Genomic DNA, 21,991 nt, shown 5'->3' with positions numbered 1-21,991 from the left:
ATAATCTTTTTTCTTGTTAGTATTTCTAGAAATTAATGTGTTGTTTTTAAAAGAAACAAACTGACCTTGAGGAAAGTGATAAAACTGAAGTATGAAAGTATTGACAGATGAGCACAACCTCCTGACGCTCACTGTCTGTGAGCTCAAGTGTTTCTAAGAACTTATTTGCCACACGCTCAAGGGCATCTTCGGGCCACGGCTGATGGAGAAATGAGGAGAAAAGAATGTGTAAAATTTAGTTGTTAGCAGTCTTCATAGTTTAAAGAGATTTTTCACTATTTGAAATACCAGTATGAGACACGCTAGTCCCAACTAGGTCTCAGGAATGATGAACTGATACGAGAGTTACATCAGGCAGCAAGGTCACTACTCATGCAACCTATTCTGGTGACTCCTGGATAATCTTCTAGTTAAAAACTGCATAATGTTATGCTATCCAAACATTTCTGCATCTATGTTATCCTTTGGTAGATGAATCAATTGACTTCAGCACCAAGCCAACCTATTAAACTAACTGCACTTTAATTGAGAATAACTTTGCTTTTTAGCAAGGATCAGTAGTTTTCCAAGTTTTATTCTGATATAAAAGATTTACTTACAGTATTCCAACAGGACTTGTATTTGCTTAACACACAGCAGAAATTACGACAATTGTTCTGTCACACTGAAATGTTTTCTCTAGTCCTTTAAAACATGTATATTATGAAAAAAATGACAAATTGCCATCACCAAACTGAGATTACTCACTACTTTAGAAGTGTAAAATTTGTAGCGATAAAACGTGAATTTCTTTAGTTCAAGAAATACTGAGACTACACACCAAAGAGCTCCCAAAATATTACCAAAACTGTCTATGCTATTTCAAAATTTTGAAAAACAGAATAATTCTATACCATGAAAACACAGACATGGTTAAAAAACTGACATAGTTCACTGACAAAAAATATATATATATATATATATATTTTCACATACCTGGAACCAATCAATAGTACAGCAGTTGATGAGTGAGGGAAACTGTCTCAGACGATTGCGGAAAGCATCTCCAATTGGGCTGAATGCTACCACGATATGGAGATTTTCTTTGCAGCAGTTCACAAAAAATGCAAATAAGGCCAAGGGACTGAGTTCTTCATGTTTATTGCCAGCCTGAGCTAGTGCACGAACACCCTTGGGAATGATACATAGGGTAAAAGCTGTTATATAATTTCTCATCAAGTACTTCTGAAGTCCTTTAACAATCCTGTTAATGATAGTAACACCATGAAATATATATATATTTAATTGATAAATGAAATAAGTAGAATAAACTAGAAAGAAAAAATGAACACTAAGTACTAGTTGAGAATAAGTAAATGAATAAATATTGTAAATATTTATGAGTATATAAATATGAGTAAATAGTACATTTACTGTAAATCTGTGACACTAACAAATAATTCTAGAAAAGATCACCTGTTGCGCTGAACAACCGAGAATACATCAGAACAAAAATTGGAAAAAAAAAAAAAAAGATTCCAAGTGCCAGATACACAAGACACATTAGGATAAGACAGATGGCTAAGACAGATTAGGAAAACCAAAATTTTAAATTAGCTCCCTCAGGAAATAAAGGACCAAAGTCTTCAGGTGATGAACAAATAAAATTAGACTTAATCACAATCCATCTTCAGTCACTCAAAGGGATTTAGGATATATGAACAGATGAGGCAAATTACTACTCTCATTACACAAAAACACATGTTGTTCTCATCTACATTTTAAGCACTATATAAATTCCCTAAACAACACTTCAAGACACTAACTTACTGAGAACATTTTCAGTATTAATATTACACTAAAATATGCTGTATTTACCTAATTGGAGAGGAATATTCAAGTTTCAAACACATTCTATTCATTTATTAAAAAAAAAAAAAACTGTCAAAAAAAAGAAAAAAAAGACTACTTCATAAAAGTATTACCCTCAATTAACAATCCATGAAACACTTAGACCTTACACTTAGACCTCCCTACAACTCAACTTATTCCACAAGAGCATGTATGCTTTACATAACCCTGCAATTAAAGTAAATGACAAAAATCAGATTATTAGCAATAAAGTGGAAATATTTTGATGAAGCAGATTTAAATGAGTAACAAGTAACTTTGTCCTAGCAGGCATATTACAGATAGCTACCAAGTGCTAGCACACACCAATTGGATATGTTTGTACAAACTGTAAAGTTGTAAAAGGGACACATTATGTATACAACTTGAGGTATACAGAGATTGACGCCTCCAGCTCCCCCATACAGTGATTGTTATTTTGAAAATTCCAAGCATGATTTAGGTTATATTTATTTATTTATTAATTTCCCGTCTTTACTTCTAAGCCTGATTTCATGGAGCACCTTCCCCCAGCTTCTCTCTGATCAGATGTGTCAAGACTATGAAATGCTGTATAACAGTGCCCTAGACAACGAGAGTCTACTGACAAAGACAGGCTGTTTTTTTCTCAAAATACATCTTTGTCCTGAATGGATAAATGAAAACATTATGAGGTACATTCTTATTCTGCACAATATAATGTAAAAAATAACTATGGCCCCAGCATACTAACGTATTTGTGAACAACATTCCCTATGTGCACAACTTAATGGGTTTGTGAGCAGAATGTGAGGTCAGAATTAAAGCTTGTAGTAGGCATAAACTATTCCAGCTTACTAATAACTAGCTGATTGATCTAAAAATCTCCAAAAAAAAATCACAAAATTGAATGCATATACCCCCAAATTACTTTGAATTAAGGCATACTTCATATTGCACTGACAAAATAGATTAAATGGGAGATGACAGAGAATAAAAGAAGTTATAAAGATACCTCTATAATTTCTTGTTTTTCATCTGCCGCAAAAAGATTGGGTACCTCCCCAGTGTTGAGGACACTGTCAATGTCTTCTAAAAAACTTTCTTCTTTAATTTGTGCGTCTGTGATTATGAATACAGTTTTCAAGCCTTTTACACCTGCGTTCTTCAGCAGACTCTAAAAATGCAAGACAGTTAAAATATTGTATAGTCCGAAACATCCTTCTTCAAAATCAAGTCAAAATGCGAACAGGTTATTAATACTCACTTTCAGGTCTTCTCTCCACTCATTTGTGCCATAGGTTTTTGAAATCTCTGGTTGAAAAACGCACATTTTTGACATAAATGCTGCTAGACGAGTCAAAGACTGACGTCCACTTCCTCCCATTCCAACCAACAAAGCATTACCCCCTGACTGCTTCAGTATACGGCTTATACGAGACAAATGTTCCAACACATACCTAAATGTGAAATGTGGTAATTACCAGAATGGCAGAAATATACATACACCTGTGAACCAATAAACCCATTAAAAATGTACAGAAGTACCACCTCCAACACAAATTTCTGAAAGCACATGGAGGGTGAGAAAGGCAGTTATATACACCACGATAAAATGAAATCAAAAACAAATGTTTTATAATTTATATGTGAAATAGAGAAGGGAATGACATCTTCAGAAACCAGTATCTGCACCTCACTGAGAGCCCTGCCTATTGTGGAAACACAACCATGGTTTATTTTGGAATATGCAGCAAGATCTACAGGAGACCTTGCTTAAGCACGGGGTGTAGGGTAGTTAAGGTAAGCTGAGTAGTTCCAAGTGGTCTTAAAAATAGTTGAAGCATTTCAAAGTCTTGTTCATTTTGATTGGTTAGAAAAATAACGTAGTCAAACGAGGATGCTGCCCATGAGAGGGGTCTCTAAGGCTAAAGTCAGACATGTTTCTCCTTCCTCCTGGCTGCCCTTCTGTGAGGTAACTGGGTTATTGCTTCTGTGCTCAGGAAGAGGCCTTCAATCTGAGGCTGTCAGCTGTTCACACTCCCAGTACAGTTGTATAAACAGGTACTTACAAATCCAGATTGTCAAAATGACCTAGACTAAATAAACCACGTATAAACTAACTAGTCATCTTCACAGATCATCTACATGTCAGATTACACTGACAATTATGAAGGCACAGTAACCTCTACCAACAGGGAGGTGGCTGCAGGCTAAACTGACATCAGTCTTGACTGGTAACAGAAGCCCAGCAGAAGTCAAGCACCCACCAGATTTGGTGCACAAGGCTTCTGTAACAGCTGAAGAATACATTCAAAGAGTCTCTCAGGAAAAAAAAAAAAAAAAAAACAAAAAAAAAAACCACCCTTCTCATTATTTACTCTCTGATAGAAAAATGCAGAGCCATAGCAGAAAAATTAGTTCATTTCCATCCAAAAATGTGCAACGCCAGGAACACATAAAGGGGACGAAACAAAAAACATAGCCTGCAAAATTGGATATGCTGAATTAGCAACTACTGCTCAGAGCTCTTTGTATTACAATAATACAGAGTGTACACACCTGAAAACCACAAGGTTCATTCCTGTTTTGTGTGTTTGATTATATTCATCCAGACACTGCTCTACAACATCACCAAACAGCTGAATGTTTGGAATTTCAACATAAAGTCTTTCATCTCCTTCAAGTTCTGGATTCATGTAGTCACCAAAAAACAAACTTCTCATGTTTTCTTCTGTCACCTATTGTATATATACAACAAATGATGTAGTGTTTAATAATAATATTTGTCAGTAGGAACTTTAGGAAGGAACGGAGAATTTAGACAAATACTCAAGAGAGCAGAACAAGCACTGAAGTATTTCAACTCACAAGCAACACCCACCTCAAAATTCTGTATTTCCCATTGTACAAATTTGTACAATGTATGTTTCACAAATCTCAACATATGAAATGGGCAACGATGACCACAAAGTTATTTCTATTATACAGCAATTAAAGGGGGGAGGGGGGGGGCGGGAGGGAGGAGGGAGGGGAATGTCAAGGAATATGACATGACTTATACAACATTCAAAATATTAAAATGTCGATACAATTACAGAATGCAGTTTACCACACCATAATTCATAAATGATGGGCTAGATTTAAAAAGGGAATGTCTTTCTGCTCAGTAAATCAGGTCCCTGAAAGTTACTCTGAAAGTTTTAAATTAAATGTTATTTTGAAAAGGAAGTTTATATACATGTATGACAGTCAAACACCTTCCAAACATTTTCACCTGTTTTTTTCAAAGAAGTCATTTTGCCAAATTCAACTCTGATTTTCAAGCATACCTAATCCAACATCTCACTTGTTATTGAGAAACTTTCTAGTCCTAAATTTTTAACAAAAACAATGATTTTACAACAGCTTAAATGAGATACTCACAGGGGTGTTTTCCTGCCTCAGATGTGCAAAAACTGAATCAAATGCTTCTTTGAAATGTTCTTTCACAATATTCTTAATTAAATTGAACAACCATGCTCTATCATCGTCTTCCACTAGACGGTCATAGAAGACACGAAATACCTCATGTACAAACAAACGAATCATTATGTGCTTATTTTCAACTGCATGTCTCTTAATGAGCAAACAGCCATGGATAACACGTGAAAAGTCACGCAAGTTGAATGTATAATGAGATTTGGCTGGTGTGGGCAAAAGATTTTTGATAGCTTTCTTATACACCTAAAGGCAATAAAAACAGAAAAAAATGAGCAAAAATTGACAAGACATTATCACTGACTGTATTATTAGAATAGATATTTTAAAATGTCTTTCTTCCAAAAGTGTATTTTTCTTAGAAAACGTTTCACGCACTTCAGAAATCCTAATAATGTCCAAAGATCTCAAAGTCCTGTGAATATACCAGATTCTTCTCATGAAGTTCTGGAACATATGTGCAATATTAATTTAAATTTGCAGATGAGATAAGTAATCAGTTATGTAATGCTAATTTCCTAGTTTTCAGGTGTTTGAATCTATTTGTTTGTATACCTACAAATTACTCAAAACTAAAAAGAAAACCCACAAAAATGATGAATGAAGTCAGATTAAGAAAAGTATCTTTTGATGATGTTTAACTGTAACATTGAATGTATATGTTGTCAATAGCCTATGTTGTATGATGGAACTAATGTCATTTGACATTACATTTAACATACGTAACATGTTAAGGGAATGCCAGCAGAGGACGCTTTTGATCTGTCTCTGTGTACTCATATGAAGAAAATTATCAAACATTAAACTTGCAAACCAAAACAAAATGCTAAAACAACAGTTTAACAGTCATACTATATCCATGGTACTGTCTACACACTTATTTCACCTGCTATCTCATATCCAAAGCCTAGTTCTTCCATTACACTTTAATCCCAGGAGTCAGAAGATACTACTGTCTTGGATGTAAATCCATGCTAGAACAGATTCTCTATCCTTACAGAAGTAAACAGTTTAAATAGCATATAGTCAAATGCGCTCAAACAGCTGTATGTAATAACTGTACTGGGCTGCTACTATTATTTTCTGCTGAAAGAAGCAAAACCTTCTTGCAAATTTCTCCCCCCCCCCCCCTTTTTTTTTTAGAAGGATAAACTGAAAGCACAAAGAGATTTCCAGTGGCAATATTCAGTCAGCCTCACATCATTCATACTTTGAATGTCTTATCTGGCAGGCGTTCCAAAATATCGGCTCTATAAGGCCTTGGAACAAGGTGGATTCAGTCTTGAATACAGCCTTGGGTATAAGTGGAACTAGTGTGTAAGTGTGAGAAAGGCCTCAGTTCTGCAGCAGAAGAGAAAGTCACTTGCTAATAATTCCAAACTCATGTCCCCTGTGAAACTTGAGCCATTTGATTTTGCCTTTGGAGCTTATCGGATTTTTTGTCAGAATTCCTCACTGGCCAAATATTAGCTACCTGATGCACTTCAATTTTGAATACTTAATGGTAGGCATTAGATTTGTTAACATTGCTACTAGTTTTGGCTACATAAGCTGTTAAATCTATATGTATATGTAAGATGTTGTCTTCAAATTGATGCTTCTTTGCAAAGATGTCACAAATTGCCATTCCTTTTTTGCACGTGGTACCTTGCAAATATGATACTTGCCAAAATCTGCAACATGTAAGTTAAAAGAGTCTCCACGGAAGTGGAGAGGATTATTTCTTCAGTCTTAGTCTCTCAAAGAAGGTTCTGGGGAGTGTTGCAACTGCTATTTTCATTTTGCCTTTGCATGACATAGCTTCTTGTGCCTGTCTAACCCCAAAGAGACTGCAGACTGACCTACTTGATGTATGTGGATAGGTACCATGAAGCCCTTATTAACATACATTCAAAAAGACTTTTCCTAGAATAAGAAGGTTACTGCAGCCATAAAGTTGAGATAATTTTATCACGGCATATGAGGCTGTATGTTAAAAATATCAAGGAACAAAATATCTAAAATCTCTATTTCACCAATTAAGTTATAAAGCTAATGGAATTTTTCTAAAACTAAAGGAAACTTCCATTAAGGTTTTCTCCTCTTACCTCTAACGTGGCAGCAACAATTTGATTTCCAACTGAGAAGAACTCAGGAGTAAATTCCTGAGCCCGTAGGTAGAAAGCTACTACAGTAGAGAAGATGCGGACCATTGTTTCATCACTAAAAGAATTAATAGTGCAAATGTTGAAGTGCCGCAAAAATCGAAGAGTAACAGGATTCCTCCCACCGCCTGGAGGCCCCATAGCAGCAAGCAACTGTATATCAACGAGTGTAATTTTAGATGTATCCTTTAAATCGTACCTTCAAAATAAATTGTAATGTGACATTTAGTTAGAGAAAAATATAACACATTTGTTAAAGTTTAAATGCACCCATACTACAGAATGCTCTCTGTGTGCATAACATATGTACATACATATAAAAATATAACTATTAAAACCAAAAAGCAATAAAACCCCAAACTAGTCTTGTAACTAACTATGCCCCAGCTCATCTTAACACATCAAACTGGCCTGAAAGAAAGATTATTTGTTTAATGAGGGTTAAATAAAACTTGATCTGAAATTTTGAAACAAATATTTAAAACTGTAGGGTGGCAAAATATATGTTCTCTCTATTCAAGAGTATCAGACATTTGAGCAGTGCCTGAAATCACAAAAGTAACATTATTCAGGAAGTGCCTGGAATCACAGAGTAATTCAGGCTGGAAGCAATCCCAGGAGGCAACCTGGTTCAATCTTCCAGTCAAAGCTGAGCCAAAAAATCTCAAAAGCTAGGAAGAGATATAGCTTGTTTCTCTTCATGCCTACTACCAAATCTGATTTCAATGTTATTAAAAAGAAAAGGTAATGAAAAATATTCTAATGAGCAGGAGAATCTTGGATATCAGTAAAAAACAATGTATTGAGTAAAATCAAAAGTTACATATAATTGCATTCTAAAAAATAGGTCTGCCAATTCACTGTGAGGAGGAGGAAGAGAATGGAAAGTAAAGAACACTGAAAAAAATAAAAACAAGGATAAATGCTGACACAGAAAAATTAAGGTGTAAAAGAATTATTTTTTTTTATACGTAAAAATACTGAATTTCAGCAAGAGCCCATGCACAAAAAAAAAAAAAGAAAAAAAAAAAAAAGAAAAAAATTATCAATTTCCTAAATTGAAAAATCACTTAAAGAACAACATAAAAGTTACTTCAACTTTAAATGTTTTTCATATAAAGCAAAGGTATCATAAAATTTACAAAGCATTTTAAGAAAGTTTTGGAAAGAAAATTCAAGTGAATAATTATATGACCAAATGCAGCAACTTGAACTTTTCACTTTTGTTTCAAATAATTACCAAATTCCATGGTCAAAGAACTGTCTTAAAAGTTCTATAGGAGGCTGTGCACCATACTTCTCCAAGGCAGGCATATTCATATCATCTATGAAAATAATGCACTTTTTTCCCATTGGAGGGCCAAAGACTCCTTTACGCCTCTTGTCCAGCCTGGCCATAATAATGTTCTACAATGCAGACAGGAATATTCAGAACACAGATTAAATATTTATATAGATCATATTTTTGAAGCACAGATTGTCTGTTCTACCAACCTGAGTCTGATTGGCACTGGTTCGTGCTGAAAAATTAATGAAGAAGGGAAAATAGCGCTCCTTTTCCAAGTTGTTCATTAACTTGTCCTTGACATATACAGATTTCCCAGTACCTGTTGGTCCCACTAAAAGCAGTGGTCTTCACCAAGAAAGAAAGAAAGAAAGAAAGAAAGCATAGACCACAGAAATCTGAACAACTACAAATTAATTGCAACTAGAAGACAAAGGCTCTAAGTTCTATCTCTAAAAATATTAAATGCCTTAAAAAAGACACTAATGTTTTAAAATACTCATTCACGCAACCTCTTTGTAATTGACAAAGGGATCAGAGGTGGAGAAGGAGAAATTTCTCATTCTCTCATTCTCCTGGCCTTGGAGTATATATGGAAGTATGTGGAACTTAAATTTCACCTGATTGGTCTTCCAGTAATTTAAACTTCATAAAACTTTCAGCCTTGAAATTCAACCTGAAATTGTTACATTTTGTTCTTTTGTATAATAATATATTTATACACACACATATATGTAATATAATTGATTTTAACTTAGTACTGAAATATATTTCAGTACCAAAGAAGAAAGAGTACAAAACTTCCTCAAGCTGTTGTTGTAACTGAATCATCAGAAAGACACAGAATGAACACACTAAAGCAGAATTATAACAGGACTTCATTGAAACAAAACAAAACAAACCTAGACATTAAGGCAACAAATTATATTCTTCATAATAAATGCCTCTTTTTAACAGGCCAAACAAGCCTTGAGGGCTTGATAAAAAACATGAAGTCAATGGAAAGAGTAAAAGATGTTTCTACATATGACAAATAGTTCTGAAATTTCTATTGAATTTACTTACTTTCCATGGGCAATGAATAGTTCCATCAGATAGGTATATCTGACTGTATCCATAGTTGGGACTATGATATCTTGAATCTTCAAATTTTTATCACTGTAATTAATATTTTTAATAAATCCATTCCAATGAACCCAACATCCTCTGCCTTTTAGCTAGGAAAAAATACAGATGTAAAATGAAGGCTTTTGGTTAGGAAAAGAAAAAAATAAACAAAAACAAAAAGCAACCAGATAAAAGAAAAAAAAAAAACATACAGAAGAACATATGCCTAACTTTAAACCAGCAAGTAGAATCTAACATTTCCAGTGGATATGATAAACACAACTGTAACACAAACAAATTGCCCACAGACCACAGACACAATATCCATCTTTACAGAAAATAGCCATCTTTCCTTCTATGCAAAACCAGACTTGACCCTGTCAGCTTAGCTTTATCTAAAAAGGGACCATAACTGATGTGCACAGCTTGGTATTGTCAAAAAAAAAAAAAAAAAAAAAGTGGTCAGCACATTAGTATTTTAAAAATACTAATAAATGAAATATGCACTATAGGATTTGATTCAGCACCAACACTTCACAACATCCAACAATCTTTGTAAAGTTAAATATACATCTCCCTCTATTTTCCTTTCTTTCAGACTGTAAAAATTTACTTCAGTCAATACAGAAGCAAGGAATCTTACCTCAAACACGTAGTCATAGACCAAGCCTTTCTCTTCAAAGGGACATTCCCATTTTCCCACTACCTTTGGTACAGGATTTGTTCCAGATTTTCCAGCCAAAGTTTCCCTCAAGAAATTATCAAAAATAATTCTGCTATCACCATCACAAGTTCCACCAATGGACCAGATTGTGGCAAAAGCAAAGCAACCCTGCAAAGGCAAAAAGATGAGCAGCTGTCTAAAAAGATGACATAATCTGAACACTGTACAGTCTCATTAACAGACATAATTCTGAAACGTATTTAAGAATAAAGGTGTTACAGGTTGCCCTTGAATACACTTGGTCTAAAGAGATCTAGAAATCTGAGTAATGACAGAGCAAACTAAAAAAGACTTGAAAAAAAAAATAGAGGCCAAAGAGTAAATTATTATGTCACTTAACAGAGGATGAGATTTGTGGCCTCATGGATTCTCTAATTGCAAACTAGGATCTAGGAATTTTCAAATTCAATTTTAAATACAGGCTCCTACATTCTGGTGGTTTTTTTTTTTTTTTTTTTTTTTTTTTTTTCCCCTGATCTATCTTAAGAACCACCAAACAAGGTTAGACAGAGGGTCCACCTACTATAACTTCTAGAGAAAACTTGTCCTGAGGAAATTTTGCTCAAACAAGTCAATCTGTAACAGTAGTTATCCCAGATAACTGGAAAAGCAGTAAAATATCTAATCACGTCTGTTACTTGTAATGCTGCTGTCACATCTGGGCACTCCCAAAGTTTGTGGAAAGGGAACAACAAAGAAGCAAAATTGTTTCTTGTATCTTTTACTCCTAAACTAAGTTGTTTGTGTTAGTCCAATTAGTTTTGAAAACAGGCATATGCAGAAACAGATACATACAAATTTTACAGCATGATTAAAAAACAAACAAACAAAACAAAACAAAAACAACACACAAAACCAACCATAATCCACACATGGATGTTTTTGTTGGTGGGATCTTCTTGTACAGGTTGACAGATCAACATTTCAAAAAGCCGTGTAAGAGCTACTACAGTATTGCTGTTGCTTGTAGGTACCAGTTCCTAAGAGATACAAAAGGAGGGGTATTATACTTTGAGTTAAGTTAGCTTACATTTTGGAGTCAAAATATTAAAGTAATTAAACAATTAGCTAATTCAGAACAAATACTCGGAGGCAAGATTTTCACTGATTTTCATTCAAAAGATCATTTACTTCTTGCTAGCCTTGAAATGTCAACATATAGGTTGTTAACCATGTTCACGGCTACCATGGGGCCTCCAATTCTTACATCTTAAAATAAAAACACACAGAAACAACTACAACAATGAACAAGCAAAAGCCCATGCACTAAAAAGCATGCACTAAAAAACACATAGTTTGAAAAAAAAAATACATGTACATTTCCCTAAAACTTAAAAAAGTGCTTTCTCTATTCAAAACAACATCTTTAGAGGAAAAAACAAATAAACAAACAAAAACAAAAACACAGAAAAGCACCACCAAAAATGCAAAAAAGGGTGACTTTCCACTCAATACTTTGAATGATTAATTTTTGAAAAGAACAAGGTAGAAACTATGATGAACTTACAACACATCTTACCTAATGTTCTCTTTCCAGCTTTTCACACCGGATACAACAGTTGCACTTCCCAAAATAATGGGTGGCTGCTGCATAGACATGGTAATTATCCTCATCAAGAGACAAAAGCTCTCACTACCCAAGTAACAAGAATGCAAGTGGACACCTAACTACTGCAGGAAAAAATCACAAACAATACCTTGCACTGTTTCTGACGGAGCTGTAATGCTGGTGGTATTAACCAATCAAAAAGTCCCTGCAGAAGATCTTGATGTACCTTTAGGTTAAGAGGTTCAGGCAGTTTACTTAACCAAGAGGTAACAAGTGGTGTCCAGCCTAGTTGTGAAGGCTCCAAATAAATCATGCCACAGCGACTGACTGTAGCAGGCTAGGGAAGAATGGTAAACTTCCTTTATTATATATTTAATTTATTTAACTTAGTTTTATATTTCCATTAAATACAGAACTTACAGATGCCTGGGAAAGGTCCATTGTTTCAAAAATTAGACTCATCTGAAGGGACATTTGGATGATTTCTCCACTCATCAAACAAAGCTTCAATTAAGAAAAAATTCACAAGTAAGATTACAAAAAAAAGAAAACATGCAGTTGTCAATTACCCTTCCTATCACACTGGATGTATACGTGAAGATTAGCAAATCCCACTTTAATCAGAAGCAATGCCAACCACATAAAATGTTTAATAATTTGGAGCAAAAAACCAGTAGTTTATAAGCATTACCTAAATTCTTCACTTACATCATAGTACTCCACATCATCCCACCAGTAGGTTCATTACCAATTACTATCAACCCTGTATATGACAATAGTTCAAATCGAGTATTTTCACAAATTATCCAAAATTTAAACTCAAAATTTCGTCTGTATTTTTTATATACACATTCAAATTCTTAAGGCCCATTTTCAGAAGTTGTATGGTTACAAATTTAACTTCAGAATTTAATATTGAAAGTGCAACCTTTTTTGTCTTCAGTTGGAATTGCAGAAACTTAATTAGTGACAACTTGAAATTGTGGACTTTATATTGATTGTATTTTTTTTTAATTTAAAATTGAATTATTCATTTTCATTACAAACATCTGATATTAAGGGAATACTATACATTAAACGTCTTAGGGGATGATACTATGATTATGATTCCAAAATAAAACAACAAAAAACAAACAGAAGACTTAACAACTTATTCTCAAAGCCACCTTGTATTTGAAATGCCAAGTTTTCCTGTTCCCTTTTGCGTTTTTATATGTAGAAGAATAGTTTCAAAATGTCATATATCATTTAGGCATTTATTTGCACTGATACCTTTTTGTTGTCATCCAGAACCGTGTTCATGCTTTCTATCCACAGAGTATCAATTGGGCCATCAAAGATAACCCATTTGCGTTCAGGAGTCTCAGATAATGCAAATTCTCTGAAAGTATTAGCAACTATACCATCTGTCCACTAGAAGGGGAGAATGTAGGAATGAAAGGTAAAAAGACAATAGTATAGATATTTCAAATTAAACTACCAGTAATCCTATTAGTAAGTATTTGCCAAAGACTGTTCATATTGAACTGAAAAAAAAAGTAAGCTATTCCTTTTCATTTTTCTTCTCTTTAACAATTTTCTTGCTCTGTGGAGAGCAGAATACAGCTTTACAGTTTCACAAAGGGGCACACAACATTAGCAAATTTAAAAACAGTGATCTTTTGCCTTTAAAAATACTTTTTGTTAAAACAGAAGACAGTGAATTCATTTCACAGAAAGTCAGAAGTACTTTTTTTCTGGCTTGCATCATCTTCTTCCCAGACTCATCCTAAGTTTCAGTATTTCATATTCACTCTTCTATATTTTTTCTTCTCCAAACCTAAGTTTTACAGTGGGGAACTGATGAGTTTATAAGTTTTTCCAGATTGTTTTGGCACATCTTTGATTATACTAGATCAGAACTGACAGAGAAATTAATCCAGTTAAGTTTGGTATGTCTCCCTAGCATGGATAGAGCTATATTAGGACAACGCCTCTCAGAATGGCATTGCTTATTTTGCATATTTAAACCTATGTAACTACATACACACTTACTGCTGCATTTTCAACGTTAATTTGAAACCAGCCATCTGAGTTAGAACAACACTAATTAAAATTGTGTTCTCATGTGTGTTTAAAGTGATAAAACCACAAATTCAACTGTTTACTATCAAGAATCAAGGAGGTCTCACATATATGGGGTTTAAAAAAAAAAAAACAAAAAAAACATACTGTTATATCTGCTTGTTGATTCTTAAAACCAATGAACCAGTAATATTATTAACAGTACAGCCCTACAAACACTGGATTCCAGAGAATGAAGAAACACTGTCTAGAAGTGGGACTTAAAAGTCAGAAGTAGATGCCTGAAAGACCTGAAAACAGCTGTGCAATCACATCATGAGTTAACCTAAAGTTAAAATGCAGTTAAAAAAAGTAAATTCATACAAGCCCCATGAAAGCCACAGCATGTGACAGGATGAAACAGATAAAGACAGGCAATTAATACACGCTATTTTAAAAACATGCATTACCTCATGAGATACCAAATCGAACTGCCCAAAAAGCTGACCCATAGTGATTGATTTTGGATTCACAGTCCTAAAAATTACTCTTTCTTCTTCACCATAACCACGCTCATTCATCAGAGACAGTGTATCTGCCAACACATGTAGAACTTTGGTCTTCCCAGAAAATGGTTCCCCTACTAGCATAAAGCTGTTAGATGGAAGAAAAAATAAATAAATACATAAATAAATAAAATAAAAGCTGTTAATAGATGTCTTGCAATTTTTACTTTTACAGACCACATGAAGGCCAACATCATCATCCATATGCTTAAATATTTTGATAGATCTGTCCCACATATCTAGAAAGTAACTTTTTAAATGTGTTGTATTCAAAATCATACATGAACTTGCAAGCCTATATTGTGTATCTGCCTGATTTTTACAACACGCACACACATACCCCTAGGAACAGAATGGCAGAGATCTGATAACTAACACACAACACCATGGCTCATTACAACTGACTGATGGCCAATCAATCTCTGAGCAACGGCAGCCCCCCTGGCCAAGTCCCCCCAGTTCCATTGCTTAACACAATGCCACATGGCATGGAATATCCTTTTGGCCAGGCTGGGCCAGCTGCCCTGGTTCTGTCCCCTCCCAGCTCCTTGAGCACCCCAGGCCTGCCCACTAGCAGGTGGTATGAGAAGCTGCAAAGTCCTTGACTCAGTATAAGCACTGCTCTGCAACAACTGTAACATCGGTGTGTTACCAGCATTATTCTCATGCTAAATCCAAAACACAGCACCATGCCAGCCACTATTAAGAAAATTAGCTCTATCCAGGCCAAAATCTGGACACTAGATTCATGAGAATTTCGGTACACGTTAAAGTAGTATTGGTTAACCAAATATTTCAACACAAACATTTTGCCACCATTAAAACCTTTTATATGTGATATAGATAACCATGGTATAAACCCAAATGATGACAAAAATAGCTTGTGAAACAGTAATGGGAACCTTACCCATGTCTAACAATCATCATTTCATACGTCTGTATCATTTTCTCTATGAAAGCTTTTACAGGTTGGACATTATGTTGAATACAACATTCTTTTGCACATTCCAGAAAATCCTAAAATCAAAACAAATCAGTCTTATCATTTACTACAAGTTTTTCTTTACTTTTCCTTCCTTCCCCTCCCCCCCACTTTTAAAACCCTGTTCTTGTGTTTACTAATTATAAATGTATTCCAGATTAAGCATATTTATTAATTTTATTCGTTAGTAAAATTACAAGTAAATATTCATTGCACCCTATCAAGTAAATTCATCTCCTGGACTACAGTAGAACAATTAGGATCATTGTCAAGGTTTTCACATTAGTAGTGTTTCAGATATTAATTAACCAGAATAGAACAAACATCCCTGAAGAAAAAAAAAAATCACTTCCGTACTTCCTATGCTAGAACAGGAGTTAACTACAAATTTTGTCCTGCAGGAAAGGCATATCAGCAGCAGCAAACCAACCCTGTGCATCAGTATACTACATTTTTGACAGGAGTCTAGTGTTTACTGGAAAATTTTTAAAAGTGAATCCATTCTGTTTTTTCCACCATCTTCATCTTCTTCCCAATGATCCTCCTACAAAGGAACTGTGCTTTATTTATTGTTATAAGCAAAAAGAAAATGCAAGCACAAAGCTTAATCTCACTGAAATATATCCAACAATTAGGATCAATTACATCCAAAATTAGGATGGAAATCAGCCAGAGACTCTGAAATCCGGTACATTTGCAGATCAGTTTCTGATTTGTAAGATGCCTTACACAGCCCTTCTGGATGTAAGGGAACTCAGATGTGAATTAAATTTACAACAGATCCAAGAATTTTTTGTGATACAAAGTTTCATTGCAAACATTCACAATTTTCTGTATCTCACAACAACTCACAAATTACTGTATCAATTACACTTGGCTACAAGATAAACAAGCAAAACTGATAATTTTTACTAACAAAAGGTTACAAGTATACTTACATTGTAGTCTGCATCAGGAAGTTTGATTCCAGGAAATAGATCACTAGTTATACCCATGAAAAGGGGTATATCACATGACAAAAATTTGGGCTCGTTCACATCCTTAATTGATCTAAGAAGCTAGAAAAAACAATTATACAGTTTATTTTTCTCATTAGAAACAAAGAATAAACTGTTCAGATATTAAAACAATATGTAACAAAGATTATTAATTATATGGTGCCTTTGATAAGCAGTTAAACACAATTGTGCAATCAGCAGAAGAGCACTGGAAAGTGCAGCATGTACTTAACAGATGTTAATAAAAAAAAAAAAGACAATCTTTTTTTCACAAATAGGGAAGATAAATAAAGTGGAGCAGTGATGTGACAGTGAAGATGTGGTGGAAATACCCTCAGAACTCAGAACTGCACGCACCAGTAAAATTCCTTATGAATTATTCCTTGAACTCACCAATACATCTTCATCTTCCTCTGGAAATTTCAATTTTAGATTCCCAGCAGCCACCAAAACAGCTTTAACTGCTCGCATACCATAGTCATAGTGATACTGAGAGGAAAGCTGTTCTGAGCAAAGCCTGTAGGTCATTACTATCTTCACTGACAATGACTTTGCATTCAGAAATCCGTATGAATAGAGAGAAATTTCTGCTATCAGAGCATAGTTAGGAACCATCATGGCTACTGTTCGGAAAAGAACCTGAAACACATACCCAAAGAAATATCTTTAGATCATTTTTGTGGGTAATGGATCATCCCACCACAACATTTCCACTTTCTACTGAAGTACTGCTTAATATGATTATGTAGATAGGCTGTGGATCATTGACACAGTCACACTGGAAAGCAGTAGTGTACAGAACACTGGGAGTCAATCAAATAGAAAAAGTGCTAATTTATGCAGAGAGAGTTTATGACTTGCTATGAAGCTAATGTAAACACAACACCATCAAGATCCATCTCCATGTACACTTCAATGCAGAAAAAACACTCTGCAGCTATTTCCCCTCAACACTGCCCCAGGAGTGCAGTTTGCCACTTATGGCATCCAACACAGCAGTAAGTGATGTAGATAGCATGAGAGAATGCACTTCCTTTCCTGAGGTAATCAGTGCTTGACATATTTTCATACCATATTAAGTCTGCTTTAAATTGACACGTATAGTGTAGCACATACTCTGCCCTACCCTGAGTGTTAAGGAACAGCACACTGTAGCACTGCTTCCAAAAGGCTCCTAATTACTTTGTTAAAGCCAAACCTCCTTAATGAAACAGCTCATCTAGTCACAACAATAATCCCTTAGATTTTATTTAATCATGTAATCTAAGCAAACTCATTATATGTATGAAGTGTAGTTCACCAGAACTTCTTTTAAACAAGCCTACAATAAATGTTATGTAAAAATACTTTCTTAAAGCATTCTTCCAACATATCCTTCCATCCTAAAAAAGTTATTATCCAAATAATACAATATAATAACAGTCTGACACTTGCCAGTTTACTTGTTATGGTATTGAAGTCTTCAGCCTGGAAAAATAAGCATTAAAAACAGAAATAGACACACGAGGAAAAAAAAAAAAGTTTAAAGTCTTTCAGAAATAACAAAAGTAGTTAGGAAAAAAGAGATTTGGTATGTGTAAATCACAAAACAAGTATGTGGTAAAATATGAAGTAAACCTGAAATAATACCAGAAATATGTATTTTTATTACTATTTTAAAAATATTTTTTTAAGCAAAGGCATGTATTTTACAATTTTACCTTCAGATTATCTGGAAGTTCAGAACGTCCTGCATAACCTGGGTTCATAGTGATAGCTACAAAACAGTTGGGGTTAAGCTTCAGTTCAGTTCCTTCAAAAACAAATGTTTCTAGCTTTATCTGTATGGCTCTCTGGATGCAAAGGATCTGCTGTGCCACAACAGACAATACTTCCAGTTCAATGCGATTGAATTCATCAAAACACGCCCATGCACCTGACGAAGCCAATCCCTTGAAAAACTGTAAAATTAAGAAAGACAGCAATATCTCTAACATAATTTTCAAGGATTCAAAAGAAACTAAGAGTATCATGTTGGAAGTTTAATTATATGAAAGATACAATTCTGATAATATCTAAGCCTGTTTAGAGCAAAGGTCAATGATATAATGACAAAGTCTTTGTTTTAAAGAAAGCTAAATCACAAGATTCTTATCTGGTGAACTCTTGTTTCTTTTAATTAGTGACTTACAGGATTTCATGATGCATAGAAAGTTTAACATATGTAGGGAGCATTATATTGTGTCCAAGGGTAGCAAACCACAAGCGACACTAATTTATTCAAGTGTGGCTGCAAAGTGGGCACCCTACAGTTTTTCATCCTAATAAATAAAATACAAAGCCTAACATTTAATTCTATTTACCTTTCCCATTGCCAGGTAATCAAGGCCATCAGAACAGTTGAAGACAACACACTGCACAGCCAAAGCTTTAGCTAAATCTTTGGTGGTCTCTGTTTTACCTGTTCCTGCTGGACCTTCTGGGGCCCCACCAAGGTTTAAATAAAAAGCTCCGATCTAAGGAACAGACATAGTTTATAGAAATTATTAGTACTTCATTCATATGAAATTATTCTGAATGAAAGTGTTACTTTAAATTGTATTAGATAAATAAAATGACTGTATGAAACTAACAGAAAAAGTACATTTATATATTATGCAAATTTAAAAATAAACTGAAATTTACTTATGACTTAGAAATAGAGACAAGAGAAATAAATTTTTCCTAAAAGAGAATTTGGTTTTATACATTATGATCATGACCATGATTAGTTACTCGAACTTTATTGAATCCAGTTTAGATACATCTTGTTTAGATACTTCTTTCACACCAGACTTGAAGCAATTAGTTTACTATTTTCTACCTCCACTACTACTTTAATATACTTTTTCATATTCTCTTTTTCTTTCCTACACTGTCCCTCTTTGTTGCATTTGTACTCCTCACAGTATATCATTTTGGTATGCATGGTAATTTTCCATTGTAAGGTTAATTGATGATAAAACAGTAAACACCTCTAACAGAAGCAGGGAGACTAAAAAGTTGCTAAACTCCTACTAGTCTTAGGAAAGCTATGATCAGAAGTGGTTCCTTCGCCATTTCATTTAATAACTACAGGGCATCAGAAATGGATTTTATGTTCTCGTAACCTAGAAAGTGACAAAACCTAAACAGGGAAGTTTTTCTGTACATATTTTAAAAATCATATTCACAACAAAAAAATCCACTAAAATTTAAGTCATGTTGATGGGCTGTCCAGATTTGCTACTGTAGCTCAATTTCATTTTCAATAATCTATAGAAATTATGGTCTTTGAAAGTTGTCTTTTACAGAAATAGCAGTCTCTGAACAACTGAGAGCCCTAAAACTATGGCTATAATGAACAATTCAAAAAATAACATACTACAGTAAATATGGTATTTAGTACCACTTATTGTTGAGATCATACCAAGGTGCGATAACACCTGTCTGTTAGAGGAGTAATGACAAGGCGTGGTGAGTTTCCAAGGTATTCATAAGCATATTTTACATTGCAATTAACGATGCAGACATGAACGTTCTCAGACTCCCAGTAATACCGTAGTTGTGCAAGCCACTGAAAGTCTGTTTCACTCTGTACACCTGATAAATACATAATTAAAAGTAAGAGAAGTTTTAGGTAACTGGATTTTCTATTAGATTTAAATTTAAAATGACTTTGAAATTATTACTGTTTATGCTCGCATCCAAATACTCACATACATTTGATGCTCATGTCTTAAAACTGTTGTGTTTTATGCAGCAAAATCAGACCGATTAGCATTTTTTAATTATCTCAGCATAATGAAATTAAAGAGACACAGAAAGAAAAATATTTTTAAAAGAGAAGTACCACTTTGAATCATTTCCATGACGACATCTCTAGCATGAACATCAATAGTAACCAAGGCACCCAGAGTAGTCCTTGTTTGCTTTGAAAGTTTTCCTCTTACCAGCTCTACGATATCATTTAGTTGAAGCTGAAGTGTATTATAGTAATCCTTTAACTCCTGGGAAAAAAAAAGGTAATTATGAAACTGAGTATATGACAGCTTCAAGTGTTCCAGACTTCTTCACAGTAACTAAATACCTTAATGGAGATTGCTTATTAAACCTATATATTTTTACATCATCTTTTTTTTTTTTTTTCCATCAATTTTTCTCTCAATCACTGTTTTTCATGTATGTTCCAAAACTACATTTTAATCCAGGCTTGCTCTAAACAGGAGTATTCAAATACCTGAATCAAAGGTATAAATCACTTTACAGATATTCATGCATATCAAACTCATATGCTGACATTTTATCAAATTTTATTTTGATTGTAGAAAGAGAAGATTTGACTAGGCAAAATACATCAGCTGAAATGAAAAATGAATAAAAATTTAAAAATAAAATAATAATACGCATTACATAGTACCTCTGGTCCATTGCAAAGAACTTCATGTACCTCACTTGTCCAGAACATTTGAGACACACACAAAACTACTTGTCCAGGCCACTCCAGAACCCAGCTTTTTCTCTCAGTCTCTAGATATGCCTGAAAGAGATAAATACAGTGTACAAATACAGTGTCAGTGCATACTTAAATAGTGGGGTATTGCTGGATGAAAAGCTCAACAAGAGCCAGCAATGTGCACCTGCAGCCCAGAAAGCCAGCTGCATAAAAAGAAGTGCAGCTAGCGGGCTGAAGGAGGTCATTCTCCCCCTCTGCTCTACTCTCATGAGACCCCACTTGGAGCCCTGCACTCAGTTTTGGAGCCCCCAGCACAGGAAGGATGTGGACCTGTTAGGGTGAGTCCAGAGGAGGGCCACAAGGATGATCAGATGGCTGGAGCTCCTCTTCTATGATGGAGGCTGATGGAGTTGGTGTTGTTCAGCTTGGAGAAATGAAGGCTCCAGGGAGACCTTAGTGGCCTACCAGTACTTAAAGGTGGGCCTACAAGAAAGCTGAAGAGGGACTCTTCAGCAGGGAGTATAACAACAGACAAGGGGTAATGGCTTTAAAGTAAATGACTGTAGATTTAGATTAAATATAAGGAAATAATGCTTTACTGTGGGGGTCATGAGGTGCAGGAACAGACTTCCCAGGAAAGTTGTGGATGCCCCATCTCTGGAATTGTTCAAGGCCAGGTAGGATGGGACTTTGGGCAACCTGGTTTGGTGGGAGGTGTCCCTGCTGACAGCAGGAGTCTTGGGACTAGATGATCTTTAAGGTCTCATCCAAATCAAACCATTCTGTTTTTGTGATCTAATACAGAAGCATAT

The 21,991-nt window shown here is 34.7% G+C and overlaps 1 protein-coding gene across 1 annotated transcript in view; it reads right to left on the bottom strand.

Annotated features, from left to right (window-relative positions):
• Positions 1-21,991, bottom strand: part of DNAH12 (dynein axonemal heavy chain 12) — a 68,797-nt gene that overhangs the window by 27,479 nt on the left and 19,327 nt on the right. Inside the window, exons 23-46 of the mRNA XM_084531247.1 lie at positions 21,144-21,263; positions 20,577-20,733; positions 20,154-20,326; positions 19,069-19,221; positions 18,427-18,666; positions 17,120-17,365; positions 16,667-16,786; positions 15,654-15,763; positions 14,651-14,834; positions 13,410-13,550; positions 12,558-12,641; positions 12,286-12,474; positions 11,449-11,568; positions 10,508-10,696; positions 9,823-9,974; positions 8,967-9,105; positions 8,713-8,879; positions 7,416-7,671; positions 5,275-5,574; positions 4,411-4,589; positions 3,116-3,308; positions 2,864-3,025; positions 976-1,170; positions 66-199 (exon numbers count right to left, since the gene is read on the bottom strand). Of these exons, the coding sequence (XP_084387373.1) occupies positions 66-199; positions 976-1,170; positions 2,864-3,025; positions 3,116-3,308; positions 4,411-4,589; positions 5,275-5,574; positions 7,416-7,671; positions 8,713-8,879; positions 8,967-9,105; positions 9,823-9,974; positions 10,508-10,696; positions 11,449-11,568; positions 12,286-12,474; positions 12,558-12,641; positions 13,410-13,550; positions 14,651-14,834; positions 15,654-15,763; positions 16,667-16,786; positions 17,120-17,365; positions 18,427-18,666; positions 19,069-19,221; positions 20,154-20,326; positions 20,577-20,733; positions 21,144-21,263 (4,103 nt within the window). The remainder of the gene's footprint in view (positions 1-65; positions 200-975; positions 1,171-2,863; positions 3,026-3,115; positions 3,309-4,410; positions 4,590-5,274; positions 5,575-7,415; positions 7,672-8,712; positions 8,880-8,966; positions 9,106-9,822; positions 9,975-10,507; positions 10,697-11,448; positions 11,569-12,285; positions 12,475-12,557; positions 12,642-13,409; positions 13,551-14,650; positions 14,835-15,653; positions 15,764-16,666; positions 16,787-17,119; positions 17,366-18,426; positions 18,667-19,068; positions 19,222-20,153; positions 20,327-20,576; positions 20,734-21,143; positions 21,264-21,991) is intronic.

The sequence above is a fragment of the Aythya ferina genome, assembly GCF_964211825.1.
Source record: "Aythya ferina genome assembly, chromosome: 10".
Classification (NCBI taxonomy): Eukaryota; Metazoa; Chordata; class Aves; order Anseriformes; family Anatidae; genus Aythya; species Aythya ferina.
Note: the sequence above shows the minus strand (reverse complement) of the source record. Positions and strands in the feature narration are given on the sequence as shown.